Source organism: Rhinolophus sinicus, chromosome 1 (assembly GCF_057876585.1).
Source record: "Rhinolophus sinicus isolate RSI-liver-muscle chromosome 1, RSI-T2T, whole genome shotgun sequence".
Classification (NCBI taxonomy): Eukaryota; Metazoa; Chordata; class Mammalia; order Chiroptera; family Rhinolophidae; genus Rhinolophus; species Rhinolophus sinicus.
Window position 1 is genome coordinate 105,778,569 of NC_142501.1, and position 22,683 is coordinate 105,801,251.

The 22,683-nt window shown below is 37.6% G+C and overlaps 1 protein-coding gene across 1 annotated transcript in view; it reads left to right on the plus strand.

Moving 5' to 3' along the window:
- Positions 1-22,683, plus strand: part of LOC148759166 (ankyrin repeat domain-containing protein 26-like) — a 144,720-nt gene that overhangs the window by 91,709 nt on the left and 30,328 nt on the right. Inside the window, exons 11-12 of the mRNA XM_088793155.1 lie at positions 20,959-21,091; positions 22,267-22,337. Of these exons, the coding sequence (XP_088649281.1) occupies positions 20,959-21,091; positions 22,267-22,337 (204 nt within the window). The remainder of the gene's footprint in view (positions 1-20,958; positions 21,092-22,266; positions 22,338-22,683) is intronic.

Here is a 22,683-nt window from a genome sequence, read left to right on the forward strand (position 1 = left end):
GCTCCCTGGTTGTGAAGTGATAAAACAGTTTTAAAGCTTCTCTTCTACAGTTGTGGTTTTCTTTCACTTGTCTTTAAGATTTAAGGTGAGAATTTTGTTTAAAAAGCAAAAGGAAAATAAGTTTGCTATATATTCATTTTCTGTCTCATAGTTCACTGTACTCCTTGGAGCTAGTGTGGACCTAGTTTGATCGTATTTTTACTTGGAAACAACAAAGTCACCCAAGTCTGTCATTTGTCATATGAATTTCTGTTTATGGAAGGGTTAAAAAGTGAATTCTGAAGATCTTGAAGCATTTAGAAAAGACTATTTTCTTATAATAAGTAGTTTCTAATTTGTAATAGTACCACGCTTTAAAAGCTTTTTTTCTAATCCCATGTTTGTCACACATATTTGAACTTAAGATAAGTGGTTAGACATGACTTTTGAGAACGACAAAAAAAATTCACATCCGGCACCATGTTAACTATTAAGGAAAGCTTTAATTGGAAACACATTACATAATAGAAATTGCTGAGTGACAATAATGAATTAAACTTACCTATGAGAATGGCAATATAGGACACTTAAAATAAAATGTGCTCGGAAGGAGTAGTGTGTTCGGGGAAAAGGAGGACGTGGGGCCGCTTCTCTGAAAAAGGAAGTTTCTCAAGATGGTCAACTTTGTGTTATTTTTACCTCCTAATAAATGAAAACTTTATTTTCAGCTTCTTCCAAATGGAATGCTACTTCTTTGACTTTCGATCATGGAACTTCTCAAAGATCCGGGGATTGGAAAGTTGGTGATAAAAGGCCGTTTGCATCACACTCGATGAGCAAACCTCTGTCAGCATCCACAGAGTTTGGACAGATGACCGTAATAGACAAACAAAAGAGTCAGATTGTAGGTGTGTTTCTGTTAGGTAATCATAGGCTCCATGACTTGTGTGAATCACCGCTGCCAGAAAACAGAGAAAGCAAAGAAGGAAATAAAGATACAGAAAGTGTTCAACCCCAGCCCACCTCTATGTAGCCCCATCATAGTTCTGACTTTCCAACAGTCATTTTGTGGCAAAATCTACTTGACGTTTACTCTGTTTATGCAACTTACAACCAAACAGAATGACTTTTAGCAAGACATTGGCATTCTTCCTGAAGCACAGTAACATACGGAAATAAGAAAGAGAATGAGGTGAAAGGGTGATTTCCTTTAGACTAGTATTTAGCGTACACTGGGGAGTGGGCAGCAGGATTATATGTACCACATAGGGACCAGATGGGCAAACTTCAGAAAGATCTAAAGATTGCCTAGTGAAACAAAACAGTTTTTTAGCTTTAGTTTTATAGCTCGGCATTCACAAGTATTGGTTATAACTTTATTCGATGTAACTGAAAAAGCACCTTTGAAACCAACAACCAAATATTTCTTGGATTTTCTATGGCATTATATAGTTTAGAATTGACTTTTGCAGCAGTATTGGGATTCATTGAAAATTTAGTGCATAGCACTTCCTTCTCAGCTGTGTCCGCAGTCTGTCTCCTCTTCTCTCCCTTCTTCCTTAAACCCCAGTGCTGAATCCTCAATGGTGAAAAGAAATTTTCAGAATAGTAGAGGAAAACATTTCAGCTATAAGGAAGGGTGTACACAGATAAATGCATCAGAAGTAACAGTCATTGTGGAAACAATGAATGACGTTGCAGTTGAATCTTAGGGTGTTGTTCAAAAGGTACAATTACGAGGTAGAGAACAGAGTATATAGTGCGATTCGATATGTTTGTCCTGTATTTCTAAATTGCGTTTTGTTTCTGATTGGTTTTCCATCGATGTTCAATGAACGAAATGGTGGATTCATTTTTGACACGTTTGTATGCCTTTTACTTTGTGACATATTACCCAAATGGTTTGTTGAAGTGTGAGCTAATTAGAAGTATTTCTTAAGTAAAGTAAAGTATTCAGGAAAAGATTACGCTTAATTTGAACTCTCAATTGATAAGATGTTATTTTCTGTATCTATAAAGATGATAGCTTTTATCTGACTGTTCTAAGTAGTTTGTTTTAACTAATATGTAGACTTGTCAGCAGGACAACACCTAGGAATGACATCGGAGGAAGGGCAGGCGAGGCTTGATGGAAATGAAAAGAACTACACACGTGTATGTAAAAATTAAGCTTAAATTTCTAGTATAATATGGTTTTCTGTGCTTTAATAATATAATAGAGTCCAATTGAAATTACCTTTCAAGCTAGCCTTTTCGAGTCACACGGTCATAATTGAATGATATGTATAACATTTGAACTAGTTAGAAAACTTAAAATATTGTTAGCATCTATACATATTCACAGCTCAACTTTATCCTTGAATTGAGGCAAACAATAATAATAATAAAGTCCTGAATATTGTTTGCTCCTTTAATTTTTATAACTCCCTTACATAACAAAGAAAGTAACATCAAATATTGAATCACGTGATGAGACAGTTGAAATTATGAACCATGTGAAAATGATGGCCACTGATTCGGGCTCACGTGAAAGGAGTCAGTGGTTCAAAATGTGCAGTTCCCTATGGCTTGTCACTAAGGCCAAGGTTAGAGATGGATTCTTCCTTGTGACCTCTGTGTAATGGACGTCTGAGTCTACATTCAGAGAGAGAATGGGGTCATGCAATCAACTCAACTGACTTTTAAGAGAATCACGCTTTCCAGGATGGGACCTTTGGTTATTAGGGCACAAACAATAACTTTCTAATTTCTTTCATTTCAGTGTAGGAAATCAGTAAATGTGACTTAATTTTTGATCTGCTCTTATTAGTGGGTGTTGAATAAGTTAGAATTGGATGCAACAGATAACTATGTCAATGTATAACACTATCATAGTGTATAATTTGTATTAATATGTAGGAATTTACTTCTCTTACTGATTGATGTTAATGATGTGGGCTCCTAATTAAAGTTTGCCTATTCTCCAGTTATTAATCTTCAAAAGATATTCTTAAATTCACTATAGGGGCTCACTATTTAAGATGTGGTGTGGTGAACTATTTTAAGTGAGGAAGCCTCTGTGACATTAAAAATCATTTACTATTTCATTTTTGGGGTGGGTTTAACATATAAGCGATTGTTTAGTGCAAACGGTGACAAAATTAGTTTTGCGGGTTCATGTTTTTCTTCTAATTTAGACTAAGGCAACTTATTTTTCACTCTCTAGTTACAATCCAATAATTTAGGAATAAGTAAACGTAGATTAAGATTTTTAACAGTTAAATTTTAGTTACATTCTAATTTTTCTTTGTTCATATTCGATTCTCTAGGTTGTACAAAAGGAAAACGACACGCAGAGGCCACTTTCTCAAGAACAGGACAACAGAATATTAGAAGATGCAATTCTGACCAATTGCCTTCAACAACAAAAGGAGACAAAAATAAATCTTAAGAAAATGAATTCTGAGGTATTTTGTTTAGTTATTTTCAAATATGTGTGTGCGTATTTGTGTATGGACATATTTTGAAAACCAATGTTGTACCTATGGGAATTCTAGAGGATGTTAAAGGTGTGTGTGTGTGTGTGTGTGTGTATTTTAGGGGAAGTGAGATTTTCCGTCCATTGCAATAAATGATATTCTTGACTGAAATCCATTTATGTCCAACAATCAAGTAGTGACGTTCCCAATGTCTCATCTATAGGGGAGGCTTTCAATACTTTTTACGTGGATCAATGAGCTTTTTACAATCTCAAATCTATTGCTACTGAGAACAGAAGTTTCAGTTTGAGGCAGGGATTTCATCCCCTTGCTGTGTTAGCAGAGAGGTTAGTTTTCACTTCCACTGATTGTAAGGAGTAGAAGCATAGCCAGGTCAGAGACCGTCTTTTAGATCTCCTTGTCCTGCTTTTGAGAAAAGGAACAATTTGCTCCCAGTAGAGTCCTACTTCAGTACTAGGAACTTTTGAAGATATTGGATGCCACGATACATACTTAGTGGTAATTTAGCGGTGAGTATTTTATTCAAAGAAGTCGGTGTATTTTCCCCTATTTCACATTTATTTCTCCTTTCAACATCATGAAAGGGAAATAACACTTATTGCAGCAGCAAATAATCTCACTATTTTCTAAGAAGAGCTCTATAATTTTTAGCTTATTTTCCCTGAGTATTTTGAAATCTAAGGCGTCTTTTGAATTTATATGTTTACACTAGAAGAGCAGCAAGCATACTATTGTAGAGTCCAAAGTCCTGGGGAAAATCCTGACCTTGCTCATCTTTTTAATCATTCTGTTCGAGATTGTGATAACGAAATGAGTTCATTGATGTATAAAGAAGTGCTTAGCGCAATGCCTAGATTTATCAGTGATTAGTAGATTTAATCTTATAGGTGACTCTGAAAATATTAGAAAGGTAAAATATATTTTGAGTATTCTTGGAAAAAGAATTCTAGGAAATGTAATCAGTCCAAATATATGCAGAGTGAATACTCTTACTGTGGGATAGGTGTATATTCAGACGGTAACCTCTATTTTAAAATGTAGTCAAACTTCTTACTCTTTTATTTCATGCCTTCTGGGTTTGCTGCCTTTCCAGTTCTGAGACTCTTAAAATTCTCTTATGATTTTAAAGTTCTCTTTTTCACTTTCATGGATTCAGCATCTTACATTAAATTTTTTTTAACTCTGGGGAATTTATGCTTGTATAAAGTTGGAGGTTTGCATTCAATGTTGCACAAACTGCAGTATCATTTGTACCAACCTAATATTCGCTTAAATACCTATTTTTCAAAAAGTCCTTTTCTTGGAGGTTATAACGTTAATATTGCTAGCCTGAATTGTTAACTAGAGATTGCATAAAGTGTCCATTAGTTACTAATCATCTTGTTTCCTAACCCCTTCAGCCGACAATTGAAGAGAAAGATCCTGTTCCTGACGAAGCTGTAGGAATGGACGAAGTGCAACCCTTCAGACCAGGTGCACTTTGTAACACCAATTTAATTTTGGGAAGGAGTACGCGAGGACATTTGACATGCGTGCAGTCTTCTCTTCCTCATTCCTTTTTTTCTTTGCTACAAATTTAATTGAAGGATTTGACATAACGTGATGTCATTGTTTGTATCGATGTTTGAGAAGAGGTATTTACAGGAATAAGGAAATGAGATTTTAAAACTGACTTCACTAAGATGTTTCTCCATTTGTTCGATACCCTAATTGTCCCAGTTTGGAATCCCTGTACTTAATAGTGGTTACCACAGGTCAGTTATCACCCTGGAAGATTTTTCCAGCATTTTCAAATGGTTCTTTGACTTTTTATGTTAACGCCAGTAAGCCTCAATTGCTACCATGTCAATTGTTTTCTAACTTCACTTCTTCTCTTAGTGTTGTAACACTGATGGTCTTAAGACAACCAGATGTTCTGCTGAGCAGACACTGACTGTGTGCGTACCTGCGCCTCTGGTGTCTTCGAGTATTAAAAATGGGAGACGTAATTAATAGTAATGAATATTTGACAGACACAATCTTTGCAAACAGGAATTCTGAAGCTTTTGTGCCTTGGGATGCTTTGATGGTATTAAAAATTTTTGAGAATTCCAAAGAACATTTTTAAGTCAGTAGTCTCCACAGATAGTTACAATCTTAGAAATAAAAACCGAACAATTTAAAATACATAACTTTTGATATTGACAAAAAAATTCACACCCCACACCATTTTAACTATTGAGAAGGGAAGCTTTAATCGGAAACACATTATATAGCAGAAATTGCTGAGTGACAATAGTTAATTAAACTTACCTATGTGAATGGCAAGTATAGGACACCTAAAATAACATGTACTCTGAAGGAGTAGTGTGTTTGGGAGAAAGAGGGTGTGGGGCTGCTTCTCTGAAGAAGGAAGTTTTACACGATGGTCGACTTTGTGTTATTTTTACCTCCTAATAAATGAAAACTGTATTTTCAGATTCTTCCAGCTGGAATGCTACTTCTTTGACTTTCAATCATGGAACTTCTCAAAGATCCGGGGATTCGAAATTTGGTGATAAACGGCCATTTGCCACACACTCAAGGAGCAAACCTCTGTCAGCATCCACAGAGTTTGGACAGATGACCGTAATAGACAAACGAAAGACTCAGATTGGAGGTGTGTTTTTCTTACGTACTTCTACGCTCCATGAATTGCGTGAATCACAGCTACAAGATAACAGAGAAAGCAAAGAAGGAAATACAAAAACAGAGAGTTCAACCCTAGCCTACCTCTGTGTAGGTTGATCGTAGTTCTGAATTTCCTACAGTCATTTTGTAGCAAAATCTGCTTTATGTTTACTCTGTTTAGGCAAGTTACAGCCAAATAGAATACCTTTTAGCGAGACATTGGCATTCTTCCTCAATCACGGTAACATAAGGAAATAAGAAAGGGAATAAGGAGAAAGTATGATTCCATTTAGACTAGTATTTAGCGTACACTGGGGAGTATGTATGTATACATATACACATATATAGGAACATACATACATATACGTGTATATGTGTATGTATGTATGTGTGTGTGTGTGTGTATATATATATATATATATATATATATATATATATGTATTTTTATATACACACAGATGTATAGCAGGGGAAGTAAAAGCGCTTCACGTATAAATTGCCCACCACTTGTATCATTAATATTCACCCTACTATAGCCTTCAGGGGTTGCCCCAAAGAAGTATTTTTATATCACTTCAATCTGACGCTTTCAAAGTTCTGTGTTTTTCTGTTGTGTATTTACAATGTATTTGAATTTTTTCTTTAACAGTGGATGAGTGTTCTAAATGTGACCCTGCGAGCAGGTAGGATTTTATGGATTTCTAAAATTGCATGTTAACTAAGAGACTTCAGAGAGAAGCCAGTAAGCTTTAATGAGTGTTCTTTCTGCTCTGGATTAGGCCCTATACTATGTGCCTAACACTGGTTCTCTCAGGTCGTCGGCACAGTAACTTTGCAAAGTAGCTGTGCTGTTCGGCCTAGTTTGTATTCATTACACGTGTGTGGTTCCGGGAGGTGGATTAATTGACCCCTGGTACCATAGTTACCAAGTGGCTGACCCGTGATGTGACCTTCGGCCTGCTTGGCTTCCCAAGTCCCTTCTCTTGTCCCTCAGCCTGTACTGAGAAGTGCCTGGACGGGTCTGGATTCAAGGTTCAGGTGCAAGTCAGGTGGACTCAGAGAGTCCCGTTTAGTGACGTGTTAACACTGATTGAGAAGTGTCCTCCCAAGCCCAGTGAGCGCAAGCTCTTGTGTTAATGTACTCCACAATTGCAGCAGTCACGAGAACCTTGTTTTCACCATCAGTGTTTAAGGCAGATCTCAGTTCGCTGTGGCCACAGAACCACAGGTTGTGCATAAGCAAGACCTAATCAGGCAAGTGTTTTCAGGTATAATGCGATGTAGCCTTCTTGGGACGAATCGTTGTTCTGTAAGTGAAGAACATCTATGTATAGATCATGTTGTGTTACTGCAGCACAAATTGAGATGATATTTCCAATTGATTTCTCTACTTACTGATGTCTCAGCCTGTGTTTCTCTTCTGGCTAATACCTTTCCCTTGTTCTAGGAAGTTTTTTTCTTTTTTTCCAGAGTCTCTCTTCTTTCTTCGATGACTTTCCATGATTTTTTTATCTTTTTCACTGCTTTTCTCAGGGTTTTTTGTTGCTGTTGTTCTGTTGTTGTTTTTCCACTTCTGCCAGCTAAGTGTTCTCCGTTTTTCTAGAGAGAATCAAAAGTCCATAGAATTCCAGGTGTTGAAGGAATGTTAGCAATTAATTAATTCAAAACACCCCCTAGTACTTCATGCTGCCATTAATGTTTTGGTCAAGTGGTTGATCTCATGAGGAGTTTGAACTCAAAGAGATTATGTGACTTACTTGAGTACAGTGAGTGATGAAATGAGATGAAGTGTAGGTTTCTAAGTCCAGTACGCTTCCTTCTTTATCATCCTTTGGGTGATTGTTTTAATTATGGAAAGGAATGGAATTAGCAGCGGAATCCAAGTTTCAATAGGACCAACACTGGGTTGGAGTAGGAATAAGGATTTTAGAATAGAGATCAGAGATCAGATAGGGGAAAAGAGATCAGAATAGTACGGTATGACAAGATAAAGAGAAATTACAAGAAAGAAGGAAAGAGGATGTTGGTAGTTGTCTAAAAAAGCAGATTAAAGTAAGGGGTTCAAGGGCGTCCTGAACAGGTTGCTGCTTTTTTGTTTGTTGAATTGGAGGAACCAGCATTCTTTAAGATTTGTATGAAAACATATTAAACCTTTGAGCCTCTGGAAACATTCTCTTTATAGCAAGTAGGAATATGGTATCATCCACCAGCACCCGAAATTACAGAGCGGGTCCCCTCGAGTCCAAAGGCACTGCAGATTGCTGAACTATATAGACCCATGGCCCACCGCAGGTGTTTCGTCACCTCCACCTCTTTTCCCGATGCACTGATGTCCTTCCCATGGATATGGAGGGTTGGGCAGAGGGAGGACTGATTGTGAAAACAGTAATGGAGTTGGGTAGGTGGTAACATGACTGTGTTGGGAGTGGATGACTGAGGCTCCACTTAGCTTATTTTCCAGGAACAGGGAAATGGACAACTCCTACTGTGGGTCATTTGAGCCCATCCTTGTTTCAGGAGTCTATGCCTTCTTAGGCTGAAGTTTTCAAGGTTGGAGATTGCCAGGAAGCTGTGAGGACAAGTGGTCTGGGAGTGGGGAGGCTAAGAACATACATATTTGTTCTTTGACTGTTGTACGTGTAACTTGCAAACATTTCACACATTTCAGGGAACTGATTGTAGTGTTTCAGGGTGAAAGGAATGAATGGCGCGATTTAATAACTGCTTTCTACGTTAAAGAAGCAAGACTGCCATTTTTCTCACACAGATTAATCTTTGAACCAGGGACAGACCATGGAGAAGGGTCAGTGTATCTTTCTAACTTGATTTAGCTCACTGCGTTTGTCCCAGTTCAGGTTCCATTTATGTCAGCTATTATTTGCGTTTTGAATTCAGCCTTCAGGACTTTTGGTGAAAACAACATACTCTCAGGTGTTGCCAACATATTGGCTGTCATTCTTTGTTATGGAAACTTAGAGTGTATCTTCATTAAATATTGCATGAGTTGGGAGTGGTGGAGGCAGAAATAGGTAGCTAATAGCTTTTCTAGCATATCATCTAATTTTTAATTATATCAAGAGACTATATTTCATATGCAGATAGCTGACCTTTTACTCCTTTTGTTGTTGTTGTTGCTTTTGTCAAGAAATGAATTCACTTGTTTTTGTTATCTTTACCCTAAAGTGTTTCCCGCGAAACTGGCAATAATGATTCATGGCCTATATCAGAGGAATGGCTCTTCGATGTTAATACCAAGGTAAAAGGCTCCTGTGTGAAATTAACTGTTTTGCTCTGAATTTAGTTTTGTGTAGTAATGACTTGTAAAATTTAGTTGTGGTCTACCTATCATTGTTCTATGTTTGTCATGGAAAATTCCTCAGCATGAACCATTTTATAACATGTGACCATTTGATGCTGCATTGTTTTGTTGTTGTTTTTTTAACTTCAGTAAGTATCAAAGATGGGGGCTGAGAAAAAGAAGGGCTGGGAAATGTATAGTGATAGTAAAATTCGATAGGGAGTTTTCCCACCGTGACGGAGCTATGCAATTTGGGTAACGGTAAGGATTCTTAATGTGACTTTTACGTTATACCAGCATGACTTTTATCATACTCGTGCCTGAATGAAATCTTGAATGGATTCAGGTACTCATTGTAATAGTCATGAACTCTTCCTGGTACCTTTCAGTTTTAAAACTAGATAGTATATGACATATGGTTTTATTTTATTACGCTTTGTATGTTGGTATGGTATACTTGTTAGGAGGGAGTGTTTTCTTCATTTCATTTTTTTTTCACTTACATTCCGTTGACAATCCGTATTATTTTATATTAGTTTCCGGTATACTAGGTTCCTCATTTAGACTTAATAATTGTAGAATTTTTGAAAGTTTAGAATTCATGTTCTCTATCTCAAAACTCGTATAACAAAAGGATTCCACTATATTCTAAATCATTGCTTTGGGAATATATTTAAATATCTTCATCTAATTGAAGAGTACATGTTTTGCATAAAATAATAACCAATTTGAAAAACAGAGATCTTTTTTTTTTCAAGTTTTGTGTTTTAATGGCGTATTTGATTACATGGTATTTGATCCGTGGGCTCCTCGGCCCATATATGCAATAGTGACACAGATTTTCATTCAACTGATATTCTGACATACTCCATCGTCAAATCAACACTTGTTGAGTACCTATTCTGTAACAAGCACGATCTCATTTACTTCTCAGAATAGCCTTGGCAAGGAAGGGAATCCTCATCTTCAGAGATAAGGAAGTGGAGACCAAGTCAGTCTAGGTAGCATGTGTTGCAGTAGCCAGGGAGAAGGTTGAGGGTTTGATCCAAAATGCACTTGGCTCCAAAGCTCATGATGCTCTCGTCTGCTCCCTATAAAACATGTCCGTGAGGTCCTATGCCCATTGTCCATGATGCATTGACCAAAGTAAAGAAAGGATCCGTGTCTGCAAAAGACAGGGTGCTTTCTTTACTCTGGTCAAAAGCAGAGATTCTTAAAAACCGTGTAATAAAATATCAAGCTTCAGAAAGTTTTTAGTTTTCTTTATAGATGTAAAATGTTTCATTTCTGTTACAGTTGACATTCAATATGATGTCAGCCTCAGGCGTACAGCATAGTGGTTAGGCATTTATATAATGTGTAAACTGGTGCTCCGATTAGTGTGGAATCCCTGATACCCTACTTAGTTATTACAATGTTATTTCCTGTATTCTGTGTGCTGTCCTTGACAGCTACATGACTGTTTTATAACTGCCAGTGTGTACTTCTTAATCCTTTTACCTTTTCAAGTTGCTCCCCAACACTCTTCCCTCTGGGCAATGATCAGTTAGTTCTCTGCATCTATGAGTTTGTTTCTTTTTTCTATGTTCATTTATGTTTTTATTTATTTTTACATATCACCGATAAGTGAAACCATGTGGTATTTGCGTTTCTCTGTCTAACTTATTTCACTTCGAATAATACCCTGTAGGTGCACGCACGTTGTCACAAATGGTAAGATTTTATTCTTTGTTACAGCCAAGTAGTATGTTGTTGTATATATGTAGCACTTCTTGTTTATCCAAGACGATGGATACTTCGGTTGCTTCTTTATCTGGAGTATTGTAAATAATGCGACAAGGACCATACAGATGCATACATGTTTTCAAAGGAGTGTTTTGGATTTCTGCGGAGAAAAACTCAGAAGTGGGATTGCTGTGCCACATGGTAGTTCTATTTTCAAATTCTTGAGGAACTTCCATATTGTTTTCCATTGTGGCTGGCCGGATTTGCGGTCATACCAACAGTGCACGGGGGGTTCCCTTCACATCCTCACCAACACTTGTTGTTTGTTGATTTATTGATGATGGCGATTCAGACAGTTGTGAGGTGATAGCTGATTGTGTATTTAATTTGCATTGCTCTAATGATTAGTGCACTGAGCATGGTGTCGTATGTCTCTTGGCTATCTGTGTGAGCTCTTTGGAGAAAAGTCTATTCAGGTACTCTTCTGATTTTGTAATTGCATTGTTTGTCTTTCGGTGTTACGTTTTCTGAGTTCCTTATATGTTTTGGATATCAACCCTTTCTCTGATATATGATTGGCAAATATCTTCTCCCATTCGTCCGGTCGTGTTTTCATTTTGTTGATGGTTTCTATTGCTGTGCAAAACTGTTTCAGTTTGATGTCATATATATGGGTCTTGAAGTCCTATCCATTCAGCCACGTTAGGTCGTCTCTGGAGCATGTAACGTATTTGTATTTAAAGTAATTGTTATACGTATGTAATTATTGCCATTTTATTATCCATATTTCTTCTCCTCCTCTTCGTCCTCATTCTCCTGTTCCTCCTCCTCCTCCTCTTTCTTTTCTTCCTTCTTCTCCTTCTTCTCTTTCTCTTCCTCCTCTTTCTCCTCCTCCTCCTCCTTCTCCTTCTTCTTCTTCTGTGTCTTGTTCTTTTTTCAAGTTGTCGTTTCACATTTCTTGTAATATTGGTTTGTTGGTGCTGAACGCCATCATCTTTTTCTCTGGCAAGTTTTTAACTCTCCATTGATTCTAAATGAGAGCCTTGCCAGATACAGTAATAGTCATCTTGGTTGTAGATTATAGCTTTTCATCACTTTGAATATTTCTTGCCAATCTCTTCTGACTTGCAGATTTTCTCTTGAGAGATCACCTGACAATCTTATGAGATCTCCATTGTACATGACTAACTACTTTTCTCTTGACGGTTTTAATATTCTCTCCGTGTCCTAACCCTTTGGAATTTTAATTATGATATGTTTTGGTGTGGGCCTATTTGGGTTCATTTTGTTTGGAACTTTTGTGTTTCCTACGCTTGTGTGTCTATTTCCTTCTACAGGTTAGGAAAGGTTTCCATCATTATGTATTCTGATAGGTTTTCTTTCTTTTTTTAATTTATTGCGGTGACAATTGTTAGTAAAATTACATGGATTTCAGGAGTACAATTCCGTATTACATCATGTATAAATCCCATTGTGTGTTCACCACCCAGAGTCAGTTCTCCTTCCATCAGCATATATTTGATCCCCCTTACCCTCTCCTCCCAACCCCCACCCCCTTACCCTCTGGTAACCACTAAACTATTGTCTGTGTCTATGCGTTTTTGTTTCTCATTTGTTTTTCTTGTTCTTTTGTTGTTTTTGGTTTATATACCACATATCAGTGAAATCATATGGTTCTCTGCTTTTTCTGTCTGACTTATTCGCTTAACATTATACTCTCAAGATCCATCCATGTTGTCACAAATGTTCCTATATCATCTTTTCTTACCGCTGAATAGTATTCCATTGTGTATATATACCACAACTTCTTTATCCATTCATCTATCGAAGGACATTTTGGTTGTTTCCATGCCTTAGCCACCGTAAACAAAGCTGCAGTGAACACTGGGGCACACGTGTCTTTATGTATAAATGTTCTCAGATTTTTGGGGTAGATACCCAGGAGAGGGATTCCTGGGTCGTACGGTAATTCTATTCATAATTTTTTGAGGAACCTCCACACTGCCTTCCATAACGGCTGCACCAGTCTGCATTCCCACCAACAGTGTATGAGGGTTCCTTTTTCTCCACAGCCTCTCCAACACTTGTTAGTGTTTGACTTGCTGATGATAGCCATTCGGACTGAAAGAAATTGAAGAAGGCACAAAGAAATGGAAAGACATTCCGTGCTCATGGATTGGAAGAATCAACATAGTTAAAATGGCCATATTACCCAAAGCAATATACAGATTTAATGCAATCCCCATCAAAATCCCAATGGCATTTTTAAAGAAATAGAACAAAAATATCATCAGATTTGTTTGGAACCACAAAAGACCCCGAATAGCCAAAGCAATCTTAAGAAAAAAGAACAATACTAGAGGTAAGACACGCCCTGACTTTAGCTTGTACTACAGGGCTACAATCATCAAAACAGCATGGTCTTGGCAGGAAAACAGACACAGAGACCAACGGAATAGACTTGAGAACGCAGAAATAAAACCACTTAAATGTGGACAGACAATTTTGACAAAGAAGCTAAAAACATACAATAGAGGAAAGACAGCCTCTTCAATAAGTGGTGCTGGGAGAATTGGATAGCCACGTGCGAAAGAATGAAACTGCACTGCTATCTGTCACCATGTACCAAAATTAATTCAAAATGGATCAAAGACTTAAGCATAAGACCTGACACAATAAACTGCATAGAAAAAAGCATAGGTACTAAACTTATGGACCTTGGGTTCAAAGAGCATTTTATGAATTTGACTCCAAAGGCAAGGGAAGTAAAAGCTAAAATAAACGAATGGCACTATATGAAACTTAAAAGCTTCTGCACAGCAAAAGAAACCATCGACAAAATAAAGAGGCCACCAACTGAATGGCAGAAGATTTCTGCAAACAGTGCCTCCGATAAGGGACTAATCTCCAAAATATTCAAAGAACTCATGAAACTCAACAACCACTAGGTTTTCAATTCGTGCTCTCTCTCCTTCTTCTCCTTTCGATAGCCTTACGAATGTTGTTACACTTGATATTGTCCCAGACATCCCTGAAAGTATTTTCTGTTTTATTTATTTTTTATTTATGTTCATTTTTTCTCTGTTCTGATTGGGTGTTTTCTGCTACCTTGTCTACCAAATCACTATTGGAACCTCTGTTTCACCAAATGTGCTGCTGATTCCATCTATAAATTATTCATTTTAATACTGTATTTTTCATTTCAGACTTTTTTTTTAAGGATTTCTATGTCTTTTTTATATTTGCTGTCTCTCTGTTGAAGTTTTACCTACTTTATGGATTCTTCCCCTCATTTCATCTTGCATCCTTATAACTAGTATTTTGAACTCTGTATCTGGTATATTGCTTGTGTCCATTTGGTTTACCTCTTTTTCTAGAGTTTTGTCCTGTTCTTTCATTAGGGAAATGTTTCTTTCTCCCTTGTTTGTTCACTGCCTCTCTGTGTGTGTTTCTATGTATTATGTAGATCTGCTAATTCTCCTCATCTTGGCAGCATTGGCTCATATAACAGGTGTCCTGTGTGTCCAGTGGTACAGTCTCCCATGTCACCGGAGCCAGGAGTTCCAGAAGCTCGTGTGGGTGGTGTGTGCCCTCCTGTTGTACTTGAGCCTTATTGCTGTTGGCGCATCAGTGTGTGGAATGGACGCTCAGGACGACTGGCTGTGACTACAGTAGATGAGCTGATGTGTGTGGGCTGACGTCACAGAGTGGGATCGGCTGTAGCAGGGCTCCGGTGTCTGCTCAGTCCATGGCTTGGGCGTGCCATTTGTGGAGCTAATTGGGTGTTGTTCTGGTGTTGCTGAAGCTGATCACCAGGTGTGTTGGATTTGGGGCCTCTTGGGAGGGGCTGTGGGGCAGGCCCAGGTCAGCTGCTGCTTGTGCCCAACCCGGAGCACCCAGTGGAAGCCAGAAAGTGACCTACTTTTGGTAGCTGCCTTTGTGGGTTTGGAGGCCCCTGGGAGAGGCTATGCTGTGACGCAAGACAGGATGATGCATAGGATACTAGAAAGAAACGGAGGTCCTCAATAGCATAAGTTGCGGCCTTATTGACTGTCTTAAAACAGAATTGTGATGATGCAACACCTCTGCTTACTGGGTGACTCCCCAGTATGTGAGGGTAAAATTCATATGCTAGCATGACACGTGCCTTCTTTGATTTGGTTCTGAAACGGCAGCGGTATCTCCATCCCATTCTCAGTGTTCCAGGCTTACCCCATCCCTTTGCGGCCCTCACTTGCAACATGTTGTTTTCATCCTCAGGCTTTTGCTCCCTCTGCCCTTCTGGATTCCCCTTCATGCCTTCCCTCAGCCCTCGTATAACTGTCGAGATGCAGCCCTATCTTTGCCGCATCTGCTGAGCTTGCCGGGTACAACTGATTGTTCTCTCTTTTATGTTATGTCCTTACGATACTTTATTCACTTCAGGTGTACAAGCAGCGAGCGGTACTTTTCTGTTCTTATTTTTTCATGTATTATAATATCTCTACTCCTACTAGAATGTAGGACAAAATGTTTCATTTGTATTTCCAGCTTCCCCTGGGTCTGTGCCTATGATTTGTTGCCTACAGTAAAGTTTTCTTGTCCCAGCGATGGATGGACTGAGTGAGTGAGTGAACGAGTAAATGAATATGATGTTTTCTGAAGTTGGGTTTTTCTTTCTTTTTTTTTTTTTACTAGAAAGAAGCAACCAAGCCGGCAATTGGAAAAAGAGAAAATCGTGTGGCTATTATTGAAAGTGCTCCACAAGACCAAACAAACAATGATAATTTGACTTGTGTTGACAGTGCACACCAGGATAATATACGTGGTAATTTAGTGACTATCTATGAATTCTTTCTAGCTTAAGCTCTGCTATAAACAAATCTAACATGTGTCGACCCAAATGTGATATTCACTTCTTTTAAGCATTCTTTCCTATCTTTTTTTGCAAAAGTATCCCCACTATTAACAACTGCTTCTTCTTGCAAACGCTTCGACCCCCTGAAATTATTTTCTGCTATTACTTTTATGGAAATAAGCATGACTGAATGTGTATTTAAAATGCACAGTAATATACGTTCACATTAATGTACCTGTGACTCCATTTTATAGTTAAAAAGTCATCATTAGGATTAGGACAAGATGAAGATGAAGAATCACCTTGGGATTCTGAGGTACTGTCTTTCAGAATTATTATTATTATCAATGTTATTTACAAAATCACCATTCTGTGATGTTAAAACGAAAAGGGTGTGCTTTGACTTTACTTTCTCACCTCTGCATTTCCCCATACAAATCATTTTTTGATGGTTTATCCTATAATTAATAAACTAGCTATGTGGTTAATCTAATAAGACAGCGTAGTACAATTCTGCTAACTTGCAAGTTTCACTTTAGGAAGTCAGTGTAGAATAGTATAAAACACTAAGGCTTCCAAGTCTTAAGGAGTCAGTTTGGGATCTGAAGTGAAGTTTACCTAAAAGGTAAAGAATTATCCCCGGTCGACCTATACCCAAATGCATGACTCTGCGGTTTTTGTAGATGTGGAAATGTCCTAATGAGTTTCAGAAAGAAAGAGTTTGGATTGTAGGGTGTTTTTATAATTTGGAACTTGAGAAGATAATGCCTGGGACACCAAAGTATTATTATATTTGTAATGTCAGATAGATCTGCAAGAAACCGTTGCAATTTTAGGAAGAGCATACTGAATAGTACTAATACGTAGGATTATACTAACAGTAATCAGCTGAGCGCTGTTTTAATACAGGACAACTGTCTTGTTCAATTAAAACAGCATGCATTGAGTATCTTGCTAGGAACCATACTTGTAGTAGTACAAGTACAAAGTAATGGTGAGCTGATGCGAGGTGACAGCTGTTGGAAGAGATAAGAAAGGTGTGATCTTCTGATATAGGCAACTGCAGCCTAATGGTATATGCACTGTGTTTGAGGAAAGAACAGAATGGAATCCTGGATGGGTAACTCAATAGCTACAGCATCTTGGGAATAGTATAAAACACGTAGGCTTCCAAGTCATAAGGAATCAGTTTGGGTTCTGAAGTGAAGTTTACCTAAAAGCTAAAGAATTATTCCAGCTCGAACTATGCCCAAATGCATGATATTGTGCGTTCTGTGGATGTGTAAGTATCCTAATGAAATTCAGAAAGGAAGAATTTGGATTGTAGGGTTTGTTTGTAACTCGGAACTTTTAAGCATAATGTCTGGGACATCAAAGTATTATTATATTTGTATTGTCAAATAGATCTGCAAGGAACTTTTCTATGGTAGGAAAAGCATGGTGAATACTAATAATATGTTGGATTACACTAACAACAATTTGGCTGAGCGCTGCTTTACTATGTAACAACTGTCTTGTTCAGTTAAAATAGCATGCATTGAGCAACTTGATGGCAACTGTACTTGTAGTAATAGAAGTACAATGTAATGATGAGCTAATGTGAGGTGACAGCTTTGGAAAGAGACAGGAGGAGTGTGATCTTCTGATATAGGCAACTGCTGCCTACTGGCATAGACACTGCGTTTGACGATAAGAACACAGTAGAATCCTGCATGGGTCACTTACTAGCTGTGGGATCTTGGGGCAACTCCTTCTTAACCTGTCGGATGTCAGTGCCCTCATTTGTCATAATGGTACTAATGACTACCTTTGAGGTATGTGGAATGCACAAATGTGGTAACAAATGTGAAAACACTTCGAAAACTGTAAAGGGTGCTATAGAATGTAAAACACAATGATCACAGTGAGATGCAGCGACTTATTAAATATCGGGGACACTTTTTGTAAACCTGTAGGACAATCAAATGGCAGTAGTGTCAAGAACAGAGTGGAAAAGTTAGAAGGGGCATGTGGATTTCTAACCTGGGGGATGTTAAGTTTCAGAGACTGTGATTGGCAATACCCTGTAGATGTGTAGTGTTTTGGTACTTGAGTCTTTGTTGGTGCGAGCTCAATGTTTTCACCTGGAGTAAATTTCTAGTTGGATACCAGCTGTGTGCTGGGCAGTTAGACACTGACTGGAGAAGTTCAGGGGACAGCTGTAGCTGTACAAGCAGAAAAACAAGTGAACGACAGTCCATTATAAGTCACTATATCTGCGTCATTTAAGGAGAATGGAGAATGCTGGGTTAAAGAATATTGTCGGGGGTCGGGCATGGTTGTAGTTGGAATAGGAGTGGGAGTGGAATATCAGTGGTCAGGAAAGATCTTTGTGAGTGTGACAAAAACTGCCAAGTGAAGCATGAGAAGGAGCCAGTCGTGTGAAGATCTAGAAGCAAAACCTGCTGGACAGAGACTGCAATGGATCGCACCTGTCCATCATTGTATTCTAACGTCTTGGAATGGCCAGGAAGAGGAAGTGGGGTAACCATCATCAACCCATTTTTATACTTGTTGTTCTGTGTGGGAAAGAAGTAAAATGTGCATGGTAAGTGTCTGGTACATTTTAGATGATTATAATAAGTAAATGTTCTTATTTTTCCCTGATTACAAATTATTATACTTTTTTGAAAAGTTGCATAACTATATATATCATTTTTCCTATTATTTATTGACACATAATATAATGAAAAGTTTTTCTTATCTCTTTGCCACTTGGGTCAATGATTTTTTCTATCAAAATTTTTGTCAAATAACAGTTCGGTTTCTCCTAGCTCTTGTGGACCTAGATGAAGTAGGTTCTAAAATGTTCTGTTTAGACTCAGCTGGACATACACCAAGGTTTCTTACCATGTCAAGCAAGTATCTTGTTTTAGCACTAAAAAACAAAGCTGTGATTAGAAATATGTAACGGTTATATCAAGTGCACTTATCAAAGTATTAGGTTGTTGCGAAAGTAATTGGGGTTTCAAAGGTGAAGAACAAATTGCAAAATTGCAATTACATTTGCACCAACCTAATATTTCCTTAGATACATATTTTTCAAAAAATGCTTTTCTTGGAGGTAAGAACTTTTTAACATTTTCATCCTGAATTATTAACTAGAGATGGTATGAAGTGTCCATGAGTTACTAATCATCTTGTTTCCTAACCCCTTCAGACCAGCATTGAAGTGGAAGATCCTGTTCCTGAGGAAGCTGTAGGAAAGTACGGTGCGCAACCCTGCAGACCAGGTGCACTTTGTAACACCAATTTAATTTTGGGAAGCAGTACGCGCGGACATTTGGCATGCGTGCAATCTTCTCTTCCTCATTCCTTTTTTTTGTTACAAATTTAATTGAAGGATTTGACATAAGTAACGTGATGTCATTGTTGCTATCGAAGTTTGAGAGAAAAGACATCGACAGGAATAAGAAAATGAGATTTTAAAAGTGTGACTTCACTAAAATGTTTCTCCTCTTGTTTCGATACCCCAAAAAGTCCCAGTTTGGAACCCCTGTGCTTATTAGGGGTTCTCAGGGGTTAATTATCACACTGGAAGATATTTCCAGGGTTTCCAAATGGTTATTTGAATTTTGACGTTTGCCCAGAGTAAGCCTCAGTCGCTACCATGTCAATTACGTTTTAACTTTACTTCCTCTTAGTGTTGTAACACTGATGCTCTTAAGCCAACCAGATGTTCTGATGAGCAGACACTGGCTGTGCGTGTACATGAACTTATGGAGTCTTTGATTATTAAAAATGAGAGAAGTAATTAATAGTAATGAATATCTGGTAGACACAGTCTTTGAAAACAGTATTTCTGAATCTTTTGTGCCCCAGGATTCTTTTATGCTATTAAAACTTATTGAGAATTCCAAAGTATTTTCTTTTGTCGGTGGTCTCCATTGATAGTTACAATATTAGACTTAAAACCTGAAAATTTTAAAATATGAGCACACACAGGCATGCATTCCTTGAGCCATTAGAGCTACGAGCCAGTCACCATCAGACCTATGATGTTACCATCAGAGCTGTGATATCACGGCTGTGGAGAACTCTACTGTACACTTAGAAGAGAATGAGAGTGAAAATTGCCAATGACAGTCAGTGTTTCTGTGAAAATAGTTTTGACCTTTTCGGGCCCCTCGACTGACTGATCTTGGGACTTTAGGGATTCTCACAGGACATTGGAAACTACTGTTTTAAATGATATGCGGGCTCCCTGGTTGTGAAGTGATAAAACAGTTTTAAAGCTTCTCTTCTACAGTTGTGGTTTTCTTTCACTTGTCTTTAAGATTTAAGGTGAGAATTTTGTTTAAAAAGCAAAAGGAAAATAAGTTTGCTATATATTCATTTTCTGTCTCATAGTTCACTGTACTCCTTGGAGCTAGTGTGGACCTAGTTTGATCGTATTTTTACTTGGAAACAACAAAGTCACCCAAGTCTGTCATTTGTCATATGAATTTCTGTTTATGGAAGGGTTAAAAAGTGAATTCTGAAGATCTTGAAGCATTTAGAAAAGACTATTTTCTTATAATAAGTAGTTTCTAATTTGTAATAGTACCACGCTTTAAAAGCTTTTTTTCTAATCCCATGTTTGTCACACATATTTGAACTTAAGATAAGTGGTTAGACATGACTTTTGAGAACGACAAAAAAATTCACATCCGGCACCATGTTAACTATTAAGGAAAGCTTTAATTGGAAACACATTACATAATAGAAATTGCTGAGTGACAATAATGAATTAAACTTACCTATGAGAATGGCAATATAGGACACTTAAAATAAAATGTGCTCGGAAGGAGTAGTGTGTTCGGGGAAAAGGAGGACGTGGGACCGCTTCTCTGAAAAAGGAAGTTTTTCAAGATGGTCAACTTTGTGTTATTTTTACCTCCTAATAAATGAAAACTTTATTTTCAGCTTCTTCCAAATGGAATGCTACTGCTTTGACTTTCGATCATGGAACTTCTCAAAGATCCGGGGATTGGAAAGTTGGTGATAAAAGGCCGTTTGCATCACACTCAATGAGCAAACCTCTGTCAGCATCCACAGAGTTTGGACAGATGACCGTAATAGACAAACGAAAGAGTCAGATTGTAGGTGTGTTTCTGTTAGGTAATCATAGGCTCCATGACTTGTGTGAATCACCGCTGCCAGAAAACAGAGAAAGCAAAGAAGGAAATAAAGATACAGAAAGTGTTCAACCCCAGCCCACCTCTATGTAGCCCCATCATAGTTCTGACTTTCCAACAGTCATTTTGTGGCAAAATCTACTTGACGTTTACTCTGTTTATGCAACTTACAACCAAACAGAATGACTTTTAGCAAGACATTGGCATTCTTCCTGAAGCACAGTAACATATGGAAATAAGAAAGAGAATGAGGTGAAAGGGTGATTTCCTTTAGACTAGTATTTAGCGTACACTGGGGAGTGGGCAGCAGGATTATATGTACCACATAGGGACCAGATGGGCAAACTTCAGAAAGATCTAAAGATTGCCTAGTGAAACAAAACAGTTTTTTAGCTTTAGTTTTATAGCTCGGCATTCACAAGTATTGGTTATAACTTTATTCGATGTAACTGAAAAAGCACCTTTGAAACCAACAACCAAATATTTCTTGGATTTTCTATGGCATTATATAGTTTAGAATTGACTTTTGCAGCAGTATTGGGATTCATTGAGAATTTAGTGCATAGCACTTCCTTCTCAGCTGTGTCCGCAGTCTGTCTCCTCTTCTCTCCCTTCTTCCTTAAACCCCAGTGCTGAATCCTCAATGGTGAAAAGAAATTTTCAGAATAGTAGAGGAAAACATTTCAGCTATAAGGAAGGGTGTACACAGATAAATGCATCAGAAGTAACAGTCATTGTGGAAACAATGAATGACGTTGCAGTTGAATCTTAGGGTGTTGTTCAAAAGGTACAATTACGAGGTAGAGAACAGAGTATATAGTGCGATTCGATATGTTTGTCCTGTATTTCTAAATTGCGTTTTGTTTCTGATTGGTTTTCCATCGATGTTCAATGAACGAATTGGTGGATTCATTTTTGACACGTTTGTATGCCTTTTACTTTGTGACATATTACCCAAATGGTTTGTTGAAGTGTGAGCTAATTAGAAGTATTTCTTAAGTAAAGTAAAGTATTCAGGAAAAGATTACGCTTAATTTGAACTCTCAATTGATAAGATGTTATTTTCTGTATCTATAAAGATGATAGCTTTTATCTGACTGTTCTAAGTAGTTCGTTTTAACTAATATGTAGACTTGTCAGCAGGACAACACCTAGGAATGACATCGGAGGAAGGGCAGGCGAGGCTTGATGGAAATGAAAAGAACTACACACGTGTATGTAAAAATTAAGCTTAAATTTCTAGTATAATATGGTTTTCTGTGCTTTAATAATATAATAGAGTCCAATTGAAATTACCTTTCAAGCTAGCCTTTTCGAGTCACACGGTCATAATTGAATGATATGTATAACATTTGAACTAGTTAGAAAACTTAAAATATTGTTAGCATCTATACATATTCACAGCTCAACTTTATCCTTGAATTGAGGCAAACAATAATAATAATAAAGTCCTGAATATTGTTTGCTCCTTTAATTTTTATAACTCCCTTACATAACAAAGAAAGTAACATCAAATATTGAATCACGTGATGAGACAGTTGAAATTATGAACCATGTGAA